This window comes from Rhinolophus ferrumequinum, chromosome 3, assembly GCF_004115265.2.
Source record: "Rhinolophus ferrumequinum isolate MPI-CBG mRhiFer1 chromosome 3, mRhiFer1_v1.p, whole genome shotgun sequence".
Lineage (NCBI taxonomy): Eukaryota > Metazoa > Chordata > Mammalia > Chiroptera > Rhinolophidae > Rhinolophus > Rhinolophus ferrumequinum.
The window spans coordinates 63052061-63075051 of record NC_046286.1 but is presented as its reverse complement, the minus strand read 5'-3'; the positions used below and the strand labels follow the sequence as shown (position 1 = coordinate 63075051).

General features: G+C 38.0%; 1 protein-coding gene across 1 annotated transcript; it reads right to left on the bottom strand.

Annotated features, from left to right (window-relative positions):
* Nucleotides 1-407: 407 nt before the first annotated feature.
* AMD1 (adenosylmethionine decarboxylase 1) lies at nucleotides 408-22429 on the bottom strand. Its single transcript, XM_033094179.1, has 9 exons — nucleotides 22076-22429; nucleotides 7060-7146; nucleotides 6161-6287; nucleotides 5007-5109; nucleotides 3891-3933; nucleotides 3648-3792; nucleotides 3219-3311; nucleotides 2983-3138; nucleotides 408-2572 (listed from the first exon to the last, which is right to left on the bottom strand). Exons 1-9 carry the CDS (start codon nucleotides 22183-22185, stop codon nucleotides 2432-2434), a joined length of 1005 nt encoding a protein of 334 aa, XP_032950070.1. The 5' UTR covers nucleotides 22186-22429; the 3' UTR covers nucleotides 408-2431.
* Nucleotides 22430-22991: the final 562 nt, after the last annotated feature.

Genomic DNA, 22991 nt, shown 5'->3' with positions numbered 1-22991 from the left:
ATGAATAAAATAAAGGAAGCTCACACGTTGTTACTCCCCACCATTTGAGCCTGTTCCAATAAAGACTGGAACATTCCACCTCAAACCCTATACTTCCTCTAATACCAAACTCACAAGTACACGTTATTCTTACACTTACCCTTTCTACTTTGATATCCTAGTATATAGCCCAGATATTCTTTTGAGCGTCAGTTTATAAAGCCATTAACAAAAATGTTTAAATGTAAATACAAATTACTCCCAGTAGCTTAAAGATCTTTTGTCTTCATTAATTCACAAATCTTAGAAAGTAATCATTAAATGTAGCTTTCTTTAATTAATTAGAAAAACTTTAGATGTCTAGTATTTGGCCATATATACTATTTAAAAAATACATCAACAGAAAACTTTCTGAATGTCACTAGACAATCGATTAAGCAAACTTTTATTGAAGCTTAAATTGTGGTACAGAAATACATTTCAACCGATTTAAGTCCAACACCACGGAAAAATTATGGCACCAAAATTGTCCCTCCTCTATAATACATACTAGGATTAATTTAAATTACTATTCCATCTACATTTCTCTAGGCTTTGTTCCATACAATTTTGCAGTTTTTAAACATCAAATAGAAATCTTAACTCTATTAGGAGAAAAAAAAAAAATCAGACCTCAACCCAACAAATGTCATCAAATCTACTGGGACGCTCGCTGTTCAAGAACAAAATCCACTTTGAGCATTGGTCCTCAAAACAGCACCGAGAGTGAGGCACTGTGCGCTAATTACAGAATCAAAGCGATCCACTGATTGAAAGCTTCTTCAATGAAACTTTGAATCAAGAACATGCTTAAAATAAAAAGTCAAAAGTGTTCCAACCACTCGATTTCAAACCAAGTAGATTTTTGTTTAGAAACACTGAAGAAAAAAAGGTGTTTCATTTATAAATACGGAAGGAACGAAAACATCACTGCATCAATCCAGAAAGAATCAAAAATATTTTGAGGACAAGAATACAGAATTTAGTCAACTTTGTTTTCTAGGTTGTTTAAATCTCACAGTATTTGCAAATAATAACTAAATGAAGCCAACTCTTGAAAGCCTGCATTTGCCAGTGACCATTTTGGAATTTTGTATGTTTTATGGATAGCACTCTGCTTCACTGTGTGTCTGAAAAATCTGAACAGTTCTCATTCTGGACATTCACTTGATCCTGTGAACCCACGGTGAAGGAAACATCACCACGAAGAGGAACAGATAAAGTCAGAACACTATCACAAGATGGCAAAGACATCGATTCCACTTTGAACTCGTTTATAGTAGTATATTAATGGAAATTAGTGGAAATGACCGTGAAAGTAAAAATTATGGTGAATGATCTAAGCTGACTTACTGACCCCAGTACAACCTTTACCTGCAATCTTCTTGCTAATAAAGTTAGTGGTAACAATTTTATACTACTACCTAGCAAGTTAGTAAAGACAAGGTACTTGTGAGAAGTTAATTTTATTATCGAGGAGCACATAATGGCATAGTTCCTATACAGTTCTGCCAGTATATCCTAATATGAATCTGTCTTCCTTGCTAATCAACACTAGATGTTTATTTTTTTCGGTATCTTCCAAGAGCCAATGCCAATAAAAAAGCCAACTCCCTTGACCTTAAGATTAAGACTAGGGTCCACCCCTCTTCCCCTTCCGGGGTATAAGATTAGTATAAATCCACAGTGTAACAGTGTATTGCTTTATTGAGGGTGGGGGGGTTGAGTTGGGAGATGAAAAACCAAGGTGAGTAACCAATTAAAGGAATACAAGTACAGGAAGTAATAACATTAAAATAGTAATACACAAAATGGGTAACTGCAATCATTTTAAGAGGACTTGACTCGTGGAAGAAAAACTTTAATTGCTGTTGCAAAAAACATCTGTATGAAGTAGAAATTGGTTTCAATAACATTAGTAGAGAATATGTTCTAAAAATTGGAGGTAACTGGATGTAATATCCTGGCAGCAATTTCATAAAAGAACAAATAGTCCCGATGGTTAGGCTGAGGCCACGGCCAACACCTAAGGAGGACGAAAGCCTTGTCTGTGGGGAATTTTGGATGATACCTGGAGAAACATTACACTGTGCATAAACCAAATTGAATTGTCACAAATGTTGTAAAGTTTCATATAGTACAAGTTTTTTTCTACATGCATTTCAGTTTCACCGCAAGAGTGGCATAGGATACCTAAACACAGAAGAGAGCATTCATGCAAGATATCTAACTCCTTGATATAATAATGCATACAATTCAAAATGATTACACTATCATTACATCTAGGGCTTTCTGCAACTACAGGGTGGTGGTGGTTATGGAAAGCATGGCCCCCGGTATCAATATCTAAAAAGCAGCCACCACCTTCTTCTATGTGTGTTATCTTTTTGCGTTTTTTCTTCATTTTTCTTAATCAACTCTGCTGTTGTTGCTGCTTCTTAGCAAAACTGGTAAAAACAAAGTTGTAATCATTGAACATAGCACTCTGGCAATCAAGACGTTTAAAACCTTCAATCTTCTGGGGCGAAGAAAGCACTGTGCGACATTTAGAACTCTGGGCAAAAAAATTATATAAACTGTTAGTGCTTCATATCTGCAGAAGATTTTGCAAACAAAATAGTCATGCCATAAATATTTAAGACCACTATTTTAATAAATTGAGGCATTTGAATATTTTAGTTGCCTTATGGGCTGGATGGAGTGTTACATCTTATGTCTCCCAGCTCCCACCCCAACCACAGGCGTCCACAGGGAAAATAAACAGAACAGGAGGAGCCCATCAATTAGGCTACATATAAAACAAGACCAATAGAAGTCTAATGAAACACATAAAGCTTCTCATCCCAGTAACTTCAACTAGTCATGCCTCTGGATATCTGACTGATATGTACTTAGAAGACATTTTATGACATGCCTCACTATCCTTATTTCCTGGAAGATTTTATTGTCAGTAAAAGAAATTACCTGATTTACAAACAAGGTGGTCACAAATTTTCCTGGCTTGAAGACTTCCACAACTTTCCTGATCAGGTCATCATAGGAGGTCTGACTTAAGTTTGTTTCAAAGCTAACATAAGAAAATTCTGGTTCTGGAGTGATGTGAATAGTCCAATAAGTTCCCTTAGATAAATAGTTTTGTGTTAATAATGGAAAGGGTACACTTAGACATTTAAGTAAGTATTAAGCAAAATATTACTTACATCCGATTTCATGCCATTCATCGAATACCCACAAGGATTGAACATTGTGGCATCAATGACAGAACCTGGTACCAGGTCACGAATTCCACTCTCCTGGAGAAAAGGAAAAAGACTGAATTAAATACAGATTGGAAACACAAAAAAACCCACAAAAAACTGAGAATGAGTTAAACAATACACAGAGGATGGCCAAAAGATGTATATACATTTAAGAAAGGAAAAAACTGTATTAAAATTACACTGATGGTAACCACTTTTATCACTCTTGTAATTGCAGAAGTCAAACGTGACTTGTATTCATCTTTTGTTATCAGTATATATTGAGTATTATAATTTTAAGTTTTCCCTTTCTTAAAGTGTGTATACATTTTGTTGGTACCCTCTGTAGTTTAGTCCCCAACCAGAACCAGAATTACTGAAAATGCTTACACGAGTGACATCCTTTGCAGTAACACCATCTTTCATGTAGAACTGGTCCATAACTGCTGGGTCAAGCTCACTCATCAGAATTTCCAGGGTTTGATCTGGCTGACTGATTACTCTACTCTCTGGGAAATCCAAAGTATACAAGTACCTATATAAATTAAGTAAAAAAATCATTTCTAAAAATGACAACTGGCAAAGTAAATTTTATATAGACGAAAAAAATCCATGAAATTGTGTCCAACGTACCAACAGTCAGAATTCATACGTCCCATACAATATGCTGCTCCATCTGTTGAGGGAGGAGAATGTAAAATAAATGCAACAGATCCATTTGATTAGGATGGCTTTTTCTCACCCTTCCAATAGCTAGGATGACACTACTTGCCTCCTATCAGAAATATCAGTGAAGGGAAATTTAAGTAAGTGGGTGAATTCACAAGAAGGCAGGATTTCCCCCCTCCCCCCATCACCCTTAAAAATAAGCCAGTGAGTCAGTCTAAATAGTGCTGAGAAAACTATGGCTCATTCTCCGATAAAACTCCATTAGGAAATGGAATTTGGTCACCCATTTATCTACTCTCCTAAGTAAATACAAGTCATTTTACGTAATACTTCCTTTCCAAGTTGTTTCAAAGCCTCATTCAACACAGTAAATTAACAACCGGTAGACATTTACACTGAATTATACTCAGCACTCTCTCATATAGCCCAGTGTTGTTTCATACTAGATGAGATAATTAAGAATAGAACAGAAATCGGATTTTCTTTTTAAACTATGCCTGTGACTTTGTCAAGTTATTAAAATCATCCTAAATTTTCAGCCTCATTTAGGATATAAGGATGTTAGATTAGATAACCTTTAGTTCCCTGACCTTGAAGCTCAAAAAGGAAGGTCTATAAATAAAAGTAAATGGAAGACAATCTTGCCAATTTTGTTGAAGTCATACTGTGACCTCACTGTGTTGGTCATTTATAAGTCAGCTCAATTCCTGGATAGAATGCCGGACTTGTGTCTTAGCACAGGATTATGAAGTCACTGGGCATTTTTCTGGATGAAGGTGATCATAACCTTCATAACCACTGAGTTAGATATAAATCAGAGCAATTGGCTAGATGAAGATGAACTCTCCCTCTGGCAGGTGACCGATTCCTTGACCTTCCTTTTTCATCATTTCAACACTGATCCGAGGTACACACATATACTCTGAAATCTACCATCAGCTATACTGATACATTTATCTTAATTATATAACGTGCTAACTACATTTGCACACATATGCTTTCATATATGTAAAAAAGACCTTTGAACCTATATACTAACTTTAATAAAACAGGTTTCAATTCTATTTTATTTAAACTTACTTGGGAAAATTGCATTAAGAAACTCTATTTCTTCCTGGAAATTCCGGTGTGGGTACCCTTGGTGAGAAGGCTTCATGAAATTCTTACGAGAATAAAAGAAGCTCTAAAAAAAGATAGATAACTTCATAAATAGAATTCCTAATCAACCATTTCCTACCGATCAACTTTTCTACACACACACACACACACACGTGAAAATTGAAGCTCTATCCCTACAAATATTTTCTTCAATGACATTTGACATAATGTTTTTCCTTTAATATGCTTAATGGATATAGTCTTTTGCTGGCCGACAAAAAAAAAAAAATGAAGATCTATTTGTCAGAGTGCAAGGTTTCAGACCAATATCCACGAGTTAGTGTCATATAGAGTAAATTTTTTTTTTGTTTTATAAGCTGTGAAGAGTCTCAACAGAGTATTAATAATGTAGAGTGAGTCAATGAGTTTTTAGAAACTAAAAAGTGCCCAATCTACTGATGATGGGTCACAACAACTGTAGAGACAAGGTACAGCGTTTCTAGAGCAGTAGCTTCTAATCTGAGCTTTTAAGTAGGTATGCAAGAAAAATTTTATGGAAGAACATGTGTACATTAAATTTCAACAGTCAGTGATTAAAAAATTAAGAACATATTGCTTTAGATTCCTTATAAGGATCAATAATTAACAAAAACTGTTTTAGGTCCTAATAACAAGATATTCTCTACTCTAATCAAGTGAACTATTAAAATCTAACATCTATTCATAACAGTTACGTCCTAAGTATAAACACCTTAATTCTTGAATGTTATCAGAATTTAATTCAATACTGATTGTTGCTCTTTAACATAATCGACTATTCATTATGAAGACTGGATAATTTTTTTGCCTTCCCTTCTTTTCTAAGTTTCTCTATCATTCACATGAACACATCAACAAGTTAACTAATGAACATGTCTGGTTTCTTCATTTCTTTTTCCCATTTGGGTTTTATCCCAAATCATTTTTGCTTCTTCCACACACTGCTGTTCTTGAGTATCAGGTAGAACATTCTTTCTCCCATGGTGCGTCTGTCCTTACCCAAGCAGTGAGTATACAATTTATAAATTTATTCAAAACCCTAATGTTTATGCCTGATAAAAAAGGATTAAATAATATAATGTTTTTTGATTACTTACTTGAATTGAGTCAAACCCACTGTAATCCCTAGCAAGTTTCAACAGGGGAACCAGTGCTTTCAGCAAGAGGGTGGTACCACATGTCTTCAAAATGAAACGTCTCTTGGAGACAAACATGCTACTCTCACTGTAGACGAAAAAAGAACACATTATAATGCTGTTTATGTACTACTGAAATGCAATTAATCTATTATTGGAGTATCATTTACGATGTAAATTTCTGGCTAGTTAATTTTAAATGTTAAGATCTCAAGGAAGCAAATAATTCACTACTGTGTTTCTCCTCTTCTAGTACACACAATCAGTTCTAGAACCCACAGAAATAGGCCTTGAATTAGCTCACTACATAAACCTTTTTACTAATGTGTACTTCTCACCTCACTTATCCTAAGACCTTATTTATTAAACTCATACTTTACTTTGTTCGATACAAGGCCCATTATAATATGCATTATAAGAATTCAATGTATTTATTGAATAAATTAACTTTGTACCAATAAAAAGGTTGAATGGCTTTCTTCTGTTGCATATGGCAATCCTATTTGTACGGTGGAGCTAATTTTCACTTTTTCTGAAGTTCTGATATTTGAGAGGCATGTACTAAAAAAGAAGACCTGTGGTTGAAGATAAAGGTACAATGACATTCTATCTTTCTTCACAGATGCTTCCTGCTACCTCTAGAGAGGTAAAGATGGCAACAATCTTGAAGAGCTTTTAGGTAAGACTTTAAAACCTACTGCCTAGGGACACCTGAAAGTAAACATTTTATTTCACACCATATTTAAAAAGATATGGTAAAATGATTATAGAACTAAGGTCCAGAGGAACAATTTGCTATTCTATATAAAGGGTAATTCAGACTGAAATCAGTTAGCTAACTATTGTTTTACAGGACTTACCTGAGTACATAAGCTTCCTGCTTGTCAGTTTTTGTCACACTTATGATTGAACATTGCACATCCTTCAAAAGTATGTCCCACTCGGATCTATTATTTAACAACAAAAAAAGGATGATTAATTCCTAACAGTACTTGACTTCTCTCATAAAAATTACAAAATTCTCACACTTAAAGCAGCGAACTGGAAAACTAGAAATTATACTACTTGCAATTCACTTAAGAAAAAGACAAGTAGACAAAACAATGTGAATAAATCCATGTACAGAGGAAATTCAACAGGCTCATAAACCAAGGAAAATCATTATCTCTCAACTACTTAAGTGATTAAAAGAAAGGTAAGTTAAAATGAGATATTTTCTTGCTATCAAATTCTGAGATTTTAATCTTACTATATAAACTACAATTTAAAAAGAAAGCATCATTTTTTTCACCAATTAGACTAGCAATGAGGTTTAAAAACCTGATGGTGTAATCTGGTACGCACACTGTGTTAGATACTATTTTCTGCTATCAAATTGGCAGCTTACCACAATACCGAGTGGTGTCTAAAAGTCGAGAAGAACGGTCAAAAAAAAATGAAAACTGCCTTTGACTGGCCATTCCACAGTACAAGCATACCCATAAGGTCTTGGGAGTATAATGAAGCTCTTTAATGATGGGAGAAATACCTATTTCAACAAAATAGTCTGTAGTGCACGTAATAGATAACATGACTAAGTGATAACATGACTAAATAAATTAGTTTTAATATATCTTCCTCTTTAGTGTGCTTCCTCTTTAGAAGTGCTTCCTCTTTAGTGTGCCCACCATAAACAGAAAGACAACATAAAATAGTTCCATGGGACAGCTTAAAGTTATCAGATTTAAGGCTAAAAATGTTTTAAAGCTCTTAATATTTGGTAAGTCATTCTTCTATCCTCAAGAAAATGGCATAAGATGGTTCAAGTTTTTTTCCCCCCAGTTAAGACCTTTGTAAGAGAAATCAACAGCACAGGTAGCATAAAAACAGGCATATTTCATTCTTCTATATTAAAAAGCAAGCACAGTACCAATCAACCCTGCTGGAATTTTGTGCCTGTTGCATCATTTTGCTAAAAGGAATTATTACTGGCCCAACGGGCAACTGTATGACCAATCACAGATGACAGTAATTCCTAAGATGGGTAAATTAGTTAAATTGAACAGTACTGAGACCCATCTGAAAAACTTAAAATGAGTTAGGCTTGCTACTGATTATAGAGACTATTTGCCCATAGCCTCTATACTTGACCAAACAATTTTTAAAAAGAGTTAACAACTAGTTAGTACGATGGCTTATATAAAGAAAAAAAAAACACACATTAAACTGGGCTACGTTTTCAGTTTGTTTTGAATTTTAAAAAATGGTAATTTGTTGTTTAAAGAAGGAAAAAAAGTTTTAATTAAGACCCAGTTCTGAGTAACACAAATTTAGAGACTGTTTTAATCCTCTTATTCTTAGGTAGCCAACCAGTAGCTTTGAGTTTCAGATTTCGAAGACTCAAAGTTCACTATTGTGCAAACATTTCAGAACCCACATGATTTTTACCTCTACAAATACCGTTTTCCCCCGATACTAAGACCTAGCCGGACAATCGGCTCTAATGTGTCTTTTGGAGCACACACATTACCTATTACTGCTAATGTCATTACCTATTGACCTCCCACTCGACTTCAGCACTCTTGAAAATACTTTCTTCCACCCACTGGACATACTAATTAATCCTTTCCTATCACCCCCTTCTCAGTTATATTCACTATTTATAAGACCCTCCCCTAGTTTTGAGATATAATTGATATACATCACTATGTAAGTTTAAGGTATACAGCATAATGGTTTGACTTACATATATTGTGAAATGATTATCACAGTGAGTTTAGTTAACATCCATTATCTCATGTAGATACAAAGCAAAAAAAAAAAAAATTTCCCCGCTTGTGATGAGAACTCTTAGGATTTACTCTTAATTTTCACATATGTTATACAGCAGTATTAACTACAGTATGTTAACACTTTTAAACATGCTCTGTGGCTGAGCTAGATAGTGTAACCAACTTTTTCTTTCTTGTATAACTTTTTTCTCTGGACTTAAATAAAAGCTGTCTTGCCTTTTCATTTGCTTCTGTTTTCTAAGCACTTGCCTGAATTTATCCTCAGATGCTCCTATCTCCTTTTCAACATTTCAGTGAGTCTAGGCCAAGAATAGGGTACTGAGACTTAGCGCAGCAGGTCTGTGGACAGGGCTTGTTTCCTGTGGACCTCCATATAGGTACTGCGGGCCGTATCACTTGGGGGAATTTCCTTACATCAGTATTTTTCAGTTCTTTCCCGGGCAGGTCAGATTACCCAAATATTCTATTCTCTTGCCTACAGAGCACTAAGATTTGTGGCAGGCAAAAGAGGTGTAAAGGGCTAGGGATCTCACAGTCAGTACAGTTTTTATTGTTTTTGGTGTAGTGACTCTTTCCCTTGTCAGTACCAGGATCCCTCACTTCAGAAAGATCCTCTTTTACTTTCCCAGCGAATAAATGATCTAATCTTCAGATCTCCTACCATTCCCTTTCTCATCTGACTTGACAGATTTTATAATATAGAGACTATGAATTAAAAGAACAATCGAAATAAAATAAAACCTACATTGAGAGTGACTATATAGATAACAAATCTATCCTCAAAGTCATGCTACGTTTTCCCACAAACTATTCTCTCTTCATAGAAATGGGGTGCCATGAACTTTTCGCCCAAATCAAGCCACTTGATAGTGAAAAAGGACATTATAATTATGCTAAGACAACATATGTAAACTTTGTTCTGGGTCTTGGAATAATTTCACCCTTGTCCCAGGCTTCTTCCAGCTCAAATCATCCCAATGTCTCCACCTGATCAAATCTGTCATGAAAAGGTTTTAAACCTCAGATTTGCCCAAGTATTTTATTTGTGTACTTTTGGTATTCACATCAATCCTACTAGAATCATTCCATGGAGTTAGGGCTGTATATTTTGTTTCTAACAGTGCCTAACCCAGTTCATAATAGGCCTTCAAATATTTGTTGAATATGGCATTAATTAATCTAATTCGATCTTATGGACTTGCTACGAAATCATAAACACCCTTAAATTTAAAAAATCTAAAACTACTGTTACATGATCTTTTACTGTTTTTTAAATTGGTCACCATAATAGTTCAGGTATTTAGAGGACGTTCTTATGAAAAGACTTACTCATTTGACAGAATTACCGTCAACCAACTATAGACACCATATAGTCCACTTGAATGCCATCTTACTTTAATCTACATAAAATTTACTCATTTTATTGCCAAGTAACTTAGTTGCTATAGAACCCATTCATTACACTTAGATGTAGATTACTTTCTCAAATATTTTTTTATGCAACACACCCTTCTCGGAATCTGCTGGCACAAAATGTTAAACCTTCTGGTTTGTCCCACAGGTCCTTCAGTTTCTGTTCATCCGTTCAGTCTTTTTTTCTGTTGTTCTGTCTGGATAATTCCTACTGATCTATCTTCAAGCTCATTCACTCTTCTGTCATTTCCATTCTACTTAAAGCCCATCCAGTTAACTTTTTATTCCAGTAACTTTTTTCTGTTATATTTTTAAGTTCCACCCTCTAGTTCCCTGCTAAGACTTTTTATCTTTCCTCTTATTTCACTCTTATTTCTTATAGTTATAATAGTCACCTTTAAATCTTGATCTGTATCACCTCAAGGCTGGTGCCTATTGTCTTTTCCTTTGAGAGATGCTGAGAATTTCCCGGTCATTTGTATAATCGAGTAATTTATGACGGTATTCTGAGCATTGTGATCATGTTGTATATAATTTTAAATCTTATCTAAATCCTATGGATCATGTTGATTTTTAAAAGTTGTTTTAGCAGGCAACTGAAATGGTTATGGTTCAGTCTTCAAGTTCTTACCTAACATCTATGGGTTACGTTATGGTTTCATTTCAGTTAGGAAAGGCTATGTGTGCCACGGTATGGTATTCAGTCAGATCTGTCCTTATGTGCCACTCTGATGCGCTTCTGATGTGCTGTTTAGGGTCAGATCCATACACGAGCAGCTCAGGGGTGTTCTTATAGAAATGTTTATGGGATCACTTTCTTCATCTCTCTCTGCTCCATAATCGCCCTGACAATTGCTGGCTTAGGGGCAGGAGTGGCACTGCTTCATGGTCCTCTGGCTGGAAATAGAAAGCCAAGAGAGGCTTTAGTTTCTCCCCTCTGCAGCAGGCTGCCCGTGATTGTCTCTCTTGAGCCACATGAGGCGATGAGAAAGAGGAACAAGAGCAACAGGGATATCCCTGATGCTATTCCCTTAGGGTCATAGTTCCTCTGGTCAAAAAGGGTCCCCCGCCTCCCTTGGAGTTTAGGCATTTGCCTGGCCTCAACTACTGCAGGAATCTCTGAGCTGTGGCAAAAGGGCAAGGGGAAAAAAAAAAAAGCAAAGCACTACAAAACCAAAAAGGGATTTCCCTGCACTCTTTCTGACCCAAAGGGGTTCCCTTTCTGTCTCTGCAGACCAGAAAGAGGACCTCTTGGGAGCTCTTTTTGTTTGCATCTGGTATGCAGTTCTGGGTTTCTGGCAGCCTTGAGACCATCCCAGGAGATGCCAGAGGAAAAAAAGAAACAGGAAATCAAGCCTGTTTCAGTGGTATTTTGAATTCTGGTTTCCTTCTCCCATTCACCTGCTAAACGTTTACTTTTCAGAGCCCTCAGATGGCTGCTCCATGCTTTCTGTCCAGGGCTTTTAGTTGCATTTAGCAAGAGAGAGCAGAGTGTGCTTATTCCACCTTAACAGAAACCACAATGATCCTGTCACTCACTGATCATTCATTAACAAACTCTGCAACCAAACTCTCCCTCACCTAATAGACTCCATCAATCAGTCAGTATCCTTCCAGTCACAGTATGAAAGAAAGCAACTGCATCAAAACACCCTCAAAGAGTTGGATGGCCGATCGACCAAATGATTTTTTATAAAGACATAATCCTAGGAGAGCTGCTAGGCTCAAAAATACAAATCAAGGGGCAAGAAAATGTGAATGAGAAATAAAAACTGAAGAAGCTAATACAATGCTATACATGTGCATAAAGTGAAGGGTGAAAAACCAATACCAGAAACAGCTAAGAATTCCAGCAAATGATTTTATGACATTTCTGTGGGGGGAAATAAGCCTCCTTTTGTAAATAAGGCTTTATTGGATCCCAGCCACTCTCATTCATTTATATATTGCCTATGGTTGCTTTCTCCCTACAAGGGCAGGGCTGAGTAGATACAACAGACTGTCTGCCTTGCAAAATTTAAAATTTACTTTTTGGCCCTTTAGAGACAATTTGCTGACTTCTGCTGTTTTAGAGGAAAGGTTTTCAGTGCCCTTCTGTGTCCAAATTTAATGATGGAAAAAGACAGTGTTTTATAGTTGATTGAGACATTTTCTAAATTACTTATCTGTGATTTAAAATTGAGACTGTATCAAGTTAGAATGTCACAGCAGGCTCAGTATGGGAAGATGTCATGTCTTTGTTCCCAAACACACCAACACCTAATCTGAAAATCACTAGTCCATACTAGAAACTATTTTTACAAAGTTGGTCTTTTTGTCAATCATTGCTATTTTACTTAAGTTTTAAACACAGATGAGTTCAATAAATCATGAACTGGTAAGGCAGAATTAACAAGACAATCTGGGGATGTATCACATTAATACTGATTTAGTGAGTAGAAAATATTGCAAAAGGTATTCAAAGTGCTACACAATTGCTAGGAATTGTGTCAACAGGAAATTCACAGACAAAAAGCAAAATATTCCAATTCGAATTACATTTTTTTTACTTAAGTGCTGCCACCTAACTCGGTTCTAAACTGGGGATGACTCTGCACCCAGAAAACATTTGGCAACATTCAGACATTTTGGGTTGTCACATCGGGGGTGGTGGCAGTGGCGTTGCTGGCACGTAGTGCGTGGAGGCTACAGATGCTACTATACCGTATAGTAAATAGGGCTGTTGTCCACAATAAAAAATTACCTAGTCCAGTTATGTCAGCAGTGCTAAGGTTAAGAACCCCTAATTAACTTAAAACTAAAGTACTAAAAAATACTATCCGACCATGATTAAATGATCCCAAAAATTTAGTATGCTCTTTACTAATTATAGTATATGAAGATTTTAGTCACTATGCATGAAAAGCAAAACATTAATAGCAAGCCATATTTTACATTTAAAGCTTTCTTAAAGAGTCTGTGGTCTAATAAAAACAGAACAAATTGGGGTGTTTATAAGGGAAAACATACAATTAAAATGACCAGACAGACTTCCACATCATCTGATTCCATAAGACTTGGAATGGCCAACTGACTATTTTTTAATATAAAAAGTAAATGCCTGAGGTCAAATGACATTGACAAAAGTCCCAAAGACTACAGAATTGGGAAAAGATAGTGTCTTCACCAACTGATGTTGGGAAAATTGGATATCCACACAAAAGAATGAGATTGGACCCTCATGTTACACCATATACAAAAAATTAACTCAAAATGGATTAAAGACTGACATTAAGACCTAAAACTATAAAACTCTTAGGAGAGAAACATAGGGGAAAGGATGCTGAATTTAGCAATGTTTTCTTGGATTTGACACAAAAAACAGGCAACAAAAGTAAAAATAGACAAACAAGACATCAAACTTAGTTAACTTCTGAGCATGATAGGAAAACACTCGACTGAGTGAAAAGATAACCTGCAGAATGGGAGAAAATATGTGCGAATCATGTATCTAATAAGACGTTAATATCCAGAATACAAAAGGAACTCAAACAACAAAAACCCAATTAAAAAATGGGCAAAGGAACTGAATGAACAATTCTCTAAAAAAGGTATACAAATGGCCAACAAGCATAGGGAAAGAAGCTCTAGGTTGGCTCAGTTGGTTAGAGTGAGATGCTCGTAACACCAGGGTTGCCGGTTCGATCCCCACGTGGGCCACTGTGAACTGCTCCCTCCACAACTAGATTGAAACAACAACTTGACTTGGAGCTGATGGATCCTGGAAAAACACACTTAAAACAAATAAAAGTTTAAAAAAAAATAAAAGAAAAGATGCTCTACATTACTAGTCATAAAAGAAATGCTAACCAAAGCCACGTTATCGCCTCATGCCCATTAAGATGTAAAAAAAAAGGAAGGAAGGAAGGAAGGAACTAACAAGTGTTGGCAAAATGTGGAGAAATTGTAATAGTGCACCTTTGGTGAAAATTACCATATGATCCAGCAATCCCACTTCCGTGCATATATCCAAAAGAATTCAAAACAGGATCTGGAAGACATATTTGCACACCCACGTTCATTGTTATTCACAAGTGTTGAAAGGTGGAAGCAACCCAAATGTCCATCAAGGGATTAATGGATAATGAAAATGTGGTATATACATATAATGAAAATCTTATCACATGATACAACATGAATCTTGAGGACATTATGATAAATGAAATCAGCCAGTCACAAAAGGACAAATACTGCACAATTCTACTTACATGAGGTACTCAAACTCTCATATAAAGTATGTGACGTAGTCAAAATCAGAGAATGTAGAAAGGTGGCTATCAAAAGGGGTGGGGGAAATTAGTGTTTAGTGGGCATAGTTTGATTTGCAAGATGAAAAAGGTTCTAGAGATTTGCTGTATAGCAATGTGAATATAGTTAATACTGAACTGCACACTTCAAAACTCATTAAAATTGTAAATTTAGTGTTAGATGTTTTTTACAATTTTAAAAAGTAAATGACTGAGGGAACAGAATACTGCCAAGAAGTAGAAGAAACCCTTTAAAGAAAGATTCACTCTTATCACCTGAAGGTCAGTTGGACCCTACTCAGATCCAGTAGGTCAAACACTCCACAGATGGTGCTGAAAATTTGCACTTAAATTTAGATTTCCATGTAATTATTCTCCTAATGGATTACTTCCTTAAATTAAAAATAGCTGGTTTCAGAGTTATCAAATAATATACTACTCAAAAAGCCTATTTAAAGCTTCCCTTAACTGTGACCTTACCCAATAAGCCTGACTTGTCAATGTCAGAGACTCTCCTTGAACCCAGGCCTGTACACTTGACCAAGGCAGTAGTCTTTGGATCAAAAGTACCCTAAAACATAAGATTTGTCTTCAACAAAGCCTAGGCCGACCACAAGTTAAATTCTGAGGATGCCTTCTTAGGGCAGTAAATTCAGATATCCAGAGAAATACGCACTGCCTTTTTGTCCAAAGAATTCACTTGTTATTATAATCATAGGATTCTCTATCTCAAATTTTTACCCCAAATTTAAATCATTATCAGAATAATTACTGCTACATTCAGTTGATTATTACTTTCATTGTGTACCTCTTAAAGAAAGGTGGTTTGGAAACAGCAGTTCAATCTTCTTTCAAACTGCTGTTAGAAATGTAATGAGTTTAATTCAATAGGAAGCTTTTCTACTCCAAAACATTTAAACTAAGAGGTTTTTTGGCAATGGGCTGTAAATTCCTTCAATGTAAATTACCAATACTGCAATGCTGTGGTCAATCAAGTAAGGCATGAGTTCTGGGAAAGCTACCATGTTTCCCCAAAAATAAGACTGGGTCTCATTAATTCTTGCTCTAAAAGATGCATTAGGGCTTCTGTTCAGGGGATGTCATCCTGAAAAATTATGCTATGGCTTATTTTCCAGTTAGGTCTTATTTTTGGGGAAACATGGTAATGCTGGGGTGTGATTTACTATCTTTTCAACTGTCCCCAATGCTTTACCTCAAATTATATTTTAGGTTATAAAATTTGAATTGAAGGAGAGAAAGAACACCCCACTACTCCCAAATGTCTTTTCCAACATTAACATTAGATATTTTAATTTTTCATATTTCCATGTTACTGTAAAAATAAAACACGTCAAACTTTCTCATAATTAATATTTATCCTTTTCACCTCCACCAGAATTTCCTATCTGAACCCACCTTATTACTAACAATTGGTCAGGTCTGTGATGAATTCAAAAGCAAAAAGCAAAGCCTATTTTATTGTCCAGATCAAATTAAATTGTCTTTTCCTCTCATTAAAATCTCTTATTTTCAAACAGACTTCTTTCCATTACTCCCACCTTCCCCAAAGATGTCATTTCTTATCAAAGACTTTAGTTTAGTCCAGAATTTTAGTCCAGCAATTCTAAGACAATTTTTATATATGGTCACTGATTTCTACTTAACATCCTTTTGAAATCTGAAAAATCATTAGACATACTGCAGGTTAAATCTAAGATACTACCCCCTCTTTTTTCATTTCAACTTTAAATATCACATGAAATAACTCAATTTCAGAACACATCCATTCCTTTAATTACTTGGATATGCCCTGACTACTGCTTTTCTCCAACACGGTTAACCAGTATTCTTTAACCCAAACCATAGTTTTAACCCAAAGTTTTCCTACTAAAAACAAAACAAAATTAACATGTGTCCCTTTGTCTCCCTTAAAAAATTAATGAAAAAACAAAAAGCAAAAACAGATTCTCAGGTAAAAACAGTGTATGTCAGATGGTTACTAGTCTTATCACGGGAATCATTTCTTAAATTATATAAATGCCTAACCACTGCGCTGTACACCTGAAACTAATAAAAAATATTGACTGTCAGCTATAATTAAAAATATATATAATCAAGGGATATAAAGTACAACATAGGGAATACAGTTAATGGTATTCTAATAGCTATGTGCAGTGTCAGATGGATAGTAGACTTGTAAGGTGTGTAAATGTCTAATCATGTTTTGTACACCTGAAACTAATAAAAAAAGATTCTCAGTATTATGTAGTTTGCTTAGATGACACTCAAGGTAAATTCTACTAAATGGCTTACAGGCAGGCGGGAAATGTTTAATAGAAAAGGTGAACATTCAAGAGGGTTCCAGCTTGACTCCGGAGTTAAAGCTTGGAAAGATGAGCCAGTGTTACTTAAAGTGTTCTAGTCCCTTATGTCACATAAAAATTCCAGATGGACTACATATCTAAATATAAAAGGCAAAACAATGTTTAGGGGAGAAAAACATCTTCATTACTGCAGGATGAGCAAAGATATCTTAAATAGCACACAAAAACTAACCACTAATGGGGAAATATTCATAAATTGGACTATGTTAAATTTATGAGCTTCTACTTTTAAAGATATCTTTAATATCAAATATATGGTGATGGAAGGAGAACCGACTCTGGGTGGTGAGCACACAATGGGATTTATAATGTAATACAGAATTGTACACCTGAAATCTATGTAACTTTACTAACAATTGTCACCCCAATAAACCTTAATTAAAAAAAAAAAGATATCATTAATAGAATAAGGAAAACCATAGAGAACATAATACATTTGCAATACACATATTGGATAGAGAATTCATCCATAACATATTCAGAATTCTTACAAATGAAAAGTCTCCCCCCAATGAAAATAGACTTGAACAAGCATTTCACAAAAGATATCCAAATGGAAGATATAAATGGAAGCTCAAATCCATTAGTCTGATGGAAATACAACTGTACACACACAATAGCTAAAATTAAAAAGACAATATCAAGTGTCGAATGATGATATGGAGCAACTAGACCCCTCAAGCTAGATATATGCACACCCCATGGACTGACAATTCCACTCCTAGATGTATATCTAATAGAAATGCATATATTGTTCACTAAAAGACACATTAAATAGTGTTCATAGCAACACATTTGCATTAGGAAACTGGGAATTATTCAAGTACTCATTAAAAGTAGGTAAATTGTGGTACATTGACAAAATATTATACATACGAGAACTACAAAACTTCAAACATGATGTTGACTAAAGGAGGCCTTACATAATACCGACTAAATGATTCCTCGTGTGCTGCAGATGGATGGTCAGGATAGTAATTGGAAGGGGTGCAAGGGGACTTCTGACTAGTCATATTCCTTAGCGTGCTGTTTGCATGAGTGTGATCAGTTTGTGAAAATTAGGGCTGAACTTATGATTTTCATAACTTTTGGTGCTATGCTTCAACAAAAGCAGTTCAAAAAACATATCTGCATTCATAAGATAAGCTGTTTTACTAACAGCCAGATTTTTTCATATCATACTTATTACCACTCCCTCAAACTCCACTGGAATATTTCCTTCAAAACGGCCCTGGGGTTTTCTTTTCTGTTGGTTCAAGTCTCTGGAAACATTTTCATATGATAAACTCTTCAAACCCCACACCACTTCCAATTATTTTTTGTCCTTATATCTGATGAAAGCAGAAGCTTTGCTCTAAAATTATTTAAGCAGCTTTCCAAATTCATATTCATTCTTGTTACCGTACAAAGACTTTGGGGGCATATAATGCTCTAACTTGATTTCCTATAAATGCTAACTGCTAGATTTATATACTTGGGGGGGTGTGGGGGGAATAGGGCTTACATAAATGGCAACCAAAATTATCCTTTAGTTTGTATCAGTGAACAACATCTATACCAATAAAAACTAGATTAATAGTTCTATTAGCAAGACAATTCAATCATACATAAGATGAGAATCACTGAAAGGATGAAGTTACTATACAAAAATATTAGATCCTGTTTATTGGAAGCATGCACCACTTATTTTAACCTGTGTTGTAGAACGTCAAATTCTAATCATCTTTTTATTTACATTTTATCTACAAGATTGTTGACACACACATCTTCCTGTGAAACTGTCAAAAAGATAGTGACCACCTCCATTACTCCCCAAAAGTCCCTCACGCCTCTTTATAATCCATCCTTCCCTTTCTTTACTCCCATCCTTAGGCAACCACTCATCTGTCAGATTAGTATGCATTTTCTAGAGTTATAGAAATTAAATCTTATAATATATAGTACTTTTTAAGAAACTATCAAACCATTGTCCAAAGTGGTTTTGTTCAGTTTCCATTCCCACCAGCAGTTTATGAAAATTTTGGTTCCTTTATAGCTTGTCAGAGTTTGATCAAGTTTTCTAACGTCAATGTGCTTCCTCCCTATTTACAGCAACGTGTGAGAAAGGTTGGAACTATTTCTTCCTTGAACATTTGAGAGAACACTCCAGTGAAGCTATCTGGGCCTAGAGTTTTCTTTATGGGACGATTAGTGACTCATTCAATTGATGTAACGTTTATAGGACTATTTAGATTTTCTATTTCTTCTTGCATCAACGTTGGAAAGGCATTTTTCTATGACATTTTCCATAACATCCTTATCTTTTTAATGTCTATAGCACGTGCAGTGGTACCTTTAGGACGTTTGTGCCTTCTCACTCTCAATGTCCTTAGGCTTTATGTTTGACGCATAGTGTAGCTAGATCTATTTTTTATTTTAATACAGTCTGGGAATGTCTTTTAACTATGACCTTTCATCTATTTACATTTTAATGGAATTATTGAGTTTGGGCATGTGAGGCAAGGACAGGCAAAGACTTTCTGGCTTACAGGTTTTTTTTCACCATTAATTAAAAACAAAGTTACTACATAAAGATTTATTATTCCATAGAAGGATTAATATAATGAGGCAATCTAAAACTCCCCGGTGACACTACCTCCTCTATTTGAATAAAAACTACATCGTTAGAGCGCCTTTTAAACTACAATCAGATAGACTTCATTCTCCAGTCTTGGTTGCTAAAAAACAAGGGGAAAAAAAAAAGAAATTTTGTTGCAAAGACTCAAAAATAAGTATAAGTAACACTCCTACCCTGTACTACACGTCAGTTTTAAAGTATTAACCCACTTAATATTCACAGCTATCCCATGAAGTAGGTACCATTATTGTCTCCATTTTCAAGATAGGGAAACATCATACAGCTACCATAGTATGTTTGAATTCAAATTGAGACATTCCAGAGACCATGCACCATTTCATTACCCAAACTCTTTTAGATGACCCATTATCCTGCCTAGGTCCCACTCCACCTTCCCCGAGACCGAACTCCAATGATTCCCTCTTTCAAAGTCATTGACTTTAGGTGATTTATCTAGCATCTAGTATTTTTTCAGGCACTTTTTAAACTCCTAGTAAATAACCTAACCAGTGCAACCTTGCTTGACAGGTCACTGAAAAATGTTCCCAGAAAAGCTACCGATGGACGATCAGTTAAATCCAGTATTTTTCAGTTCTTAGTTGCTCCTTCTGCAACAGCTGAAATGTGTTGCTTAGAAGACTCTCAACAAGCAAGCTGCCTTTTTATTAAGTCTTTCTCCCCTCCTCCACTCAAGGAACTCTTAACCACGAAAAAAACCACAAGCTGAAATTCTGGGACTTCTGCCCCAGAGCTTGGGGAGGAAAAGCCCTCTTCCCTTTATAAAGGAATCCTTACAAACAAAGCTTCAAAACATTTAATGAGGCAGAGCAAAACAATTTGTTATTCCTTTTATAAGATTTTCTAGATAATCCGATTACAATGATTTTACCTACCGCTTATCACCAACACCAGGGAGTTTTCCCATCTGTGATTGGCAGAAAATACTAAACTTCCCCATATTTGTAAGAAAAATAGCTGCTTCCTATAAGATACGTATAAAGTGCTCAGAACTGAGCCTGGCACGTAGTGAACATTTTAAGTGTCGCACAGGCACGTAGTGAACATTTTAAGTGTCGCGCAAAGCTTTAAAAAGGAGACCTGTGACATTTTAGCTATCACGACGCTTTTCTACAAGAGAATCCTTCAAGACATAATGCCTTAAAGTCCCGGCAGCACGTGTCCTCCTGGATTCCCTCCTCCAGTTGCTTTTTGTCAGGAACGGCGGCGAGCGCAGCCAACATTCCTGAAACGCCCATTGGCCCACACCCTGGGGCCTGGCTCTCGGTCGGGCCCAGGAGCTCATTGGTCGTCGCCTCTCAATGAAGCGGCCACGCCGGTTCCTGCGCCGCACCACAGTCGCCGCACTCGTGCTCGGAGCCTAGAAAGGCAAGGGATGACTAGCGGTCTGAGCGCCGCCGGGAATAGGCCCGGGCACCTTCGGAATCGCCTGTGCTTTTACTTGCGCTTGAATTTCCCAATACCACTAGGAGACCTCTCCTTTTCTGTGCGACCAGCCCAGCTCTCTCGCGTTGACGGCCGGGGTGGGAGGCTGGGGCCCCAAGATTCCTTTGCTGGCTTGGGCATTAAAGGTGTCATGTCCTGGGCCGGACGGGCCTCTAGCCCGTAAATGTAGGCAACCCCTACTCCACCCCGCACCTCGCCAGGATCCCACCGACTCGGTAACAGGTTACACAACCCAAGGTCATGAGACTCGGGAGAAAACCTCCGCGGGCTCCGAGGCCGTCTCTCCGGGGCCGCCCCGAAAAGGTTTTGGTGCAGAGCACGTTAGGGCGGCGGCGGGGCCCAGCCACTGCGACACCACCGCTCCCGCCCAATCCCCGCCGCCCGGGCGCCACATGCTGCCAGAGCGGACCGCGGACGGGAGGCCTGCTCACCAGCCCCTCAGCCGGGGACCAGGAGGGCCCCCTCCTACCCGTCGCACGCGGCAAGAACGCGTCCAGCTCAGACCCGCTCCCTCCCTCCGCCACTCCCCGAGGCGGGCACGCCCGAATTAGCGCCTGACTAAGCCCGCCGAGCCACACCTGCCGGGAGGGAGCCCGCGCGGCAGCCCCAGACGCCCTCGCCCAGGGCCTTATACCGTCAACTCCAAAGGGGAAGTCGCGAGGCGCGGGGTCCCCATACCACCCGGAGCAACACCGCCCGCGGCCTCGCACGCTGCACGTTACCTGAGCACGCGGTGGCGCGGGCCTCCTCCCCTCCCCCCGGGCAGCACCCGGCCCGGCAACGGCGGCGGGAGAAACCGGCTCAGGCCCCGCGTGGACGCGGCTGCTCCCCGCAGCTCCGGCGCCCCCTCCCCGGCCCCCGAACTCAGCCCCCAGTGGCTGGTGCCTTCCAGGCGGCGACAGCCCCAAGCCCGACTGTGGGCGAGAGCCCCGAGCACCCACCTTGGGATGGTGCGAAGATCCCCAGATCCTTGGTTTGCGTCGGGCTGCTGCCTGGAGAACCAAACCTCCAGCAGCTTCTCCGTCCCTTCGAAAAAATGTGCAGCTTCCATCACCGTGAGACTAGCGAACAACCAACAACCACAGAAAATCAACTAAATTAAATCTCTTCTCCCGCCGCTGCCACTGCCGCGGATTGTTCCAGCTGTTACTAAAGTTCAGGTTCCTTTTTTTGCTATAATTTTATATTAACTTTTTTTAAAAAAAGGATTAATAAAATTTTCCCGGCTTTTTCTTTGTGAGCGAAAGTTGAACGTGAGTCTGTTGGAAATAGAGGCAGATACAGTTCAGTCTCTTGTAGTCCGCTGTTTCCCCGTTACAGAGAACAGAGCGAGCGCTAGCTAATGTCGCCGGCCATACTGTGGAAGCGAGGGCGCTGCGTGAACAGCGAATTTATAGATCCCGTCTCCCTCGAAAGGCCCGGAAGTGACGTAGACTCCCGCCCCTGCGGCTCATAGCTAAAGCCGCCTGTCAATCAATAGTCGCTGAGTTACCGCTGGCTGGTCACCCGCCTTCGAAGAGCGCGGGGAGCTGCTGGTCGCGCTGCGGTTGGGGTTCGCGCTGTCCCCTGAGCGGGAGATGGCGCTGTGTTGTCCGTCTGGGGACTAGGAACCTGGGGTCGAATGCAGAGTGGTTGGGGAAAGCGGGAACGGAGTGAGGATAGGCTGTGCAGCGCTGCGTAGAACAACTGGGTAGCTGAGAACATGGGTGGGTCCTTACGAGGGTTGGTGGGGTTTGGCGGGGGCGGTGGCTACTGCTAGGCTGGTGTGGTGGTTTTGATCCTGTGCAGTTTGCAGCGACTGCTGAGGTACCTGGCCGTTCTCCGAAGTGTTTCCCCGAGGCGAACGAAGCCAGGCAT

Bases quoted from the DNA above. Each gene is read 5' to 3' on its own strand.
- AMD1 (XM_033094179.1), bottom strand. From the start codon at position 22,185: ATGGAAGCTGCACATTTTTTCGAAGGGACGGAGAAGCTGCTGGAGGTT. The intron at 3,934-5,006 runs GTAAGTTTAAAT...CTCCCTCAACAG, and splicing joins TCTTAATGCAATTTTCCCAA to ATGGAGCAGCATATTGTATG. The intron at 3,312-3,647 runs GTAAGCATTTTC...CCTTTTCTCCAG, and splicing joins CTGCAAAGGATGTCACTCGT to GAGAGTGGAATTCGTGACCT.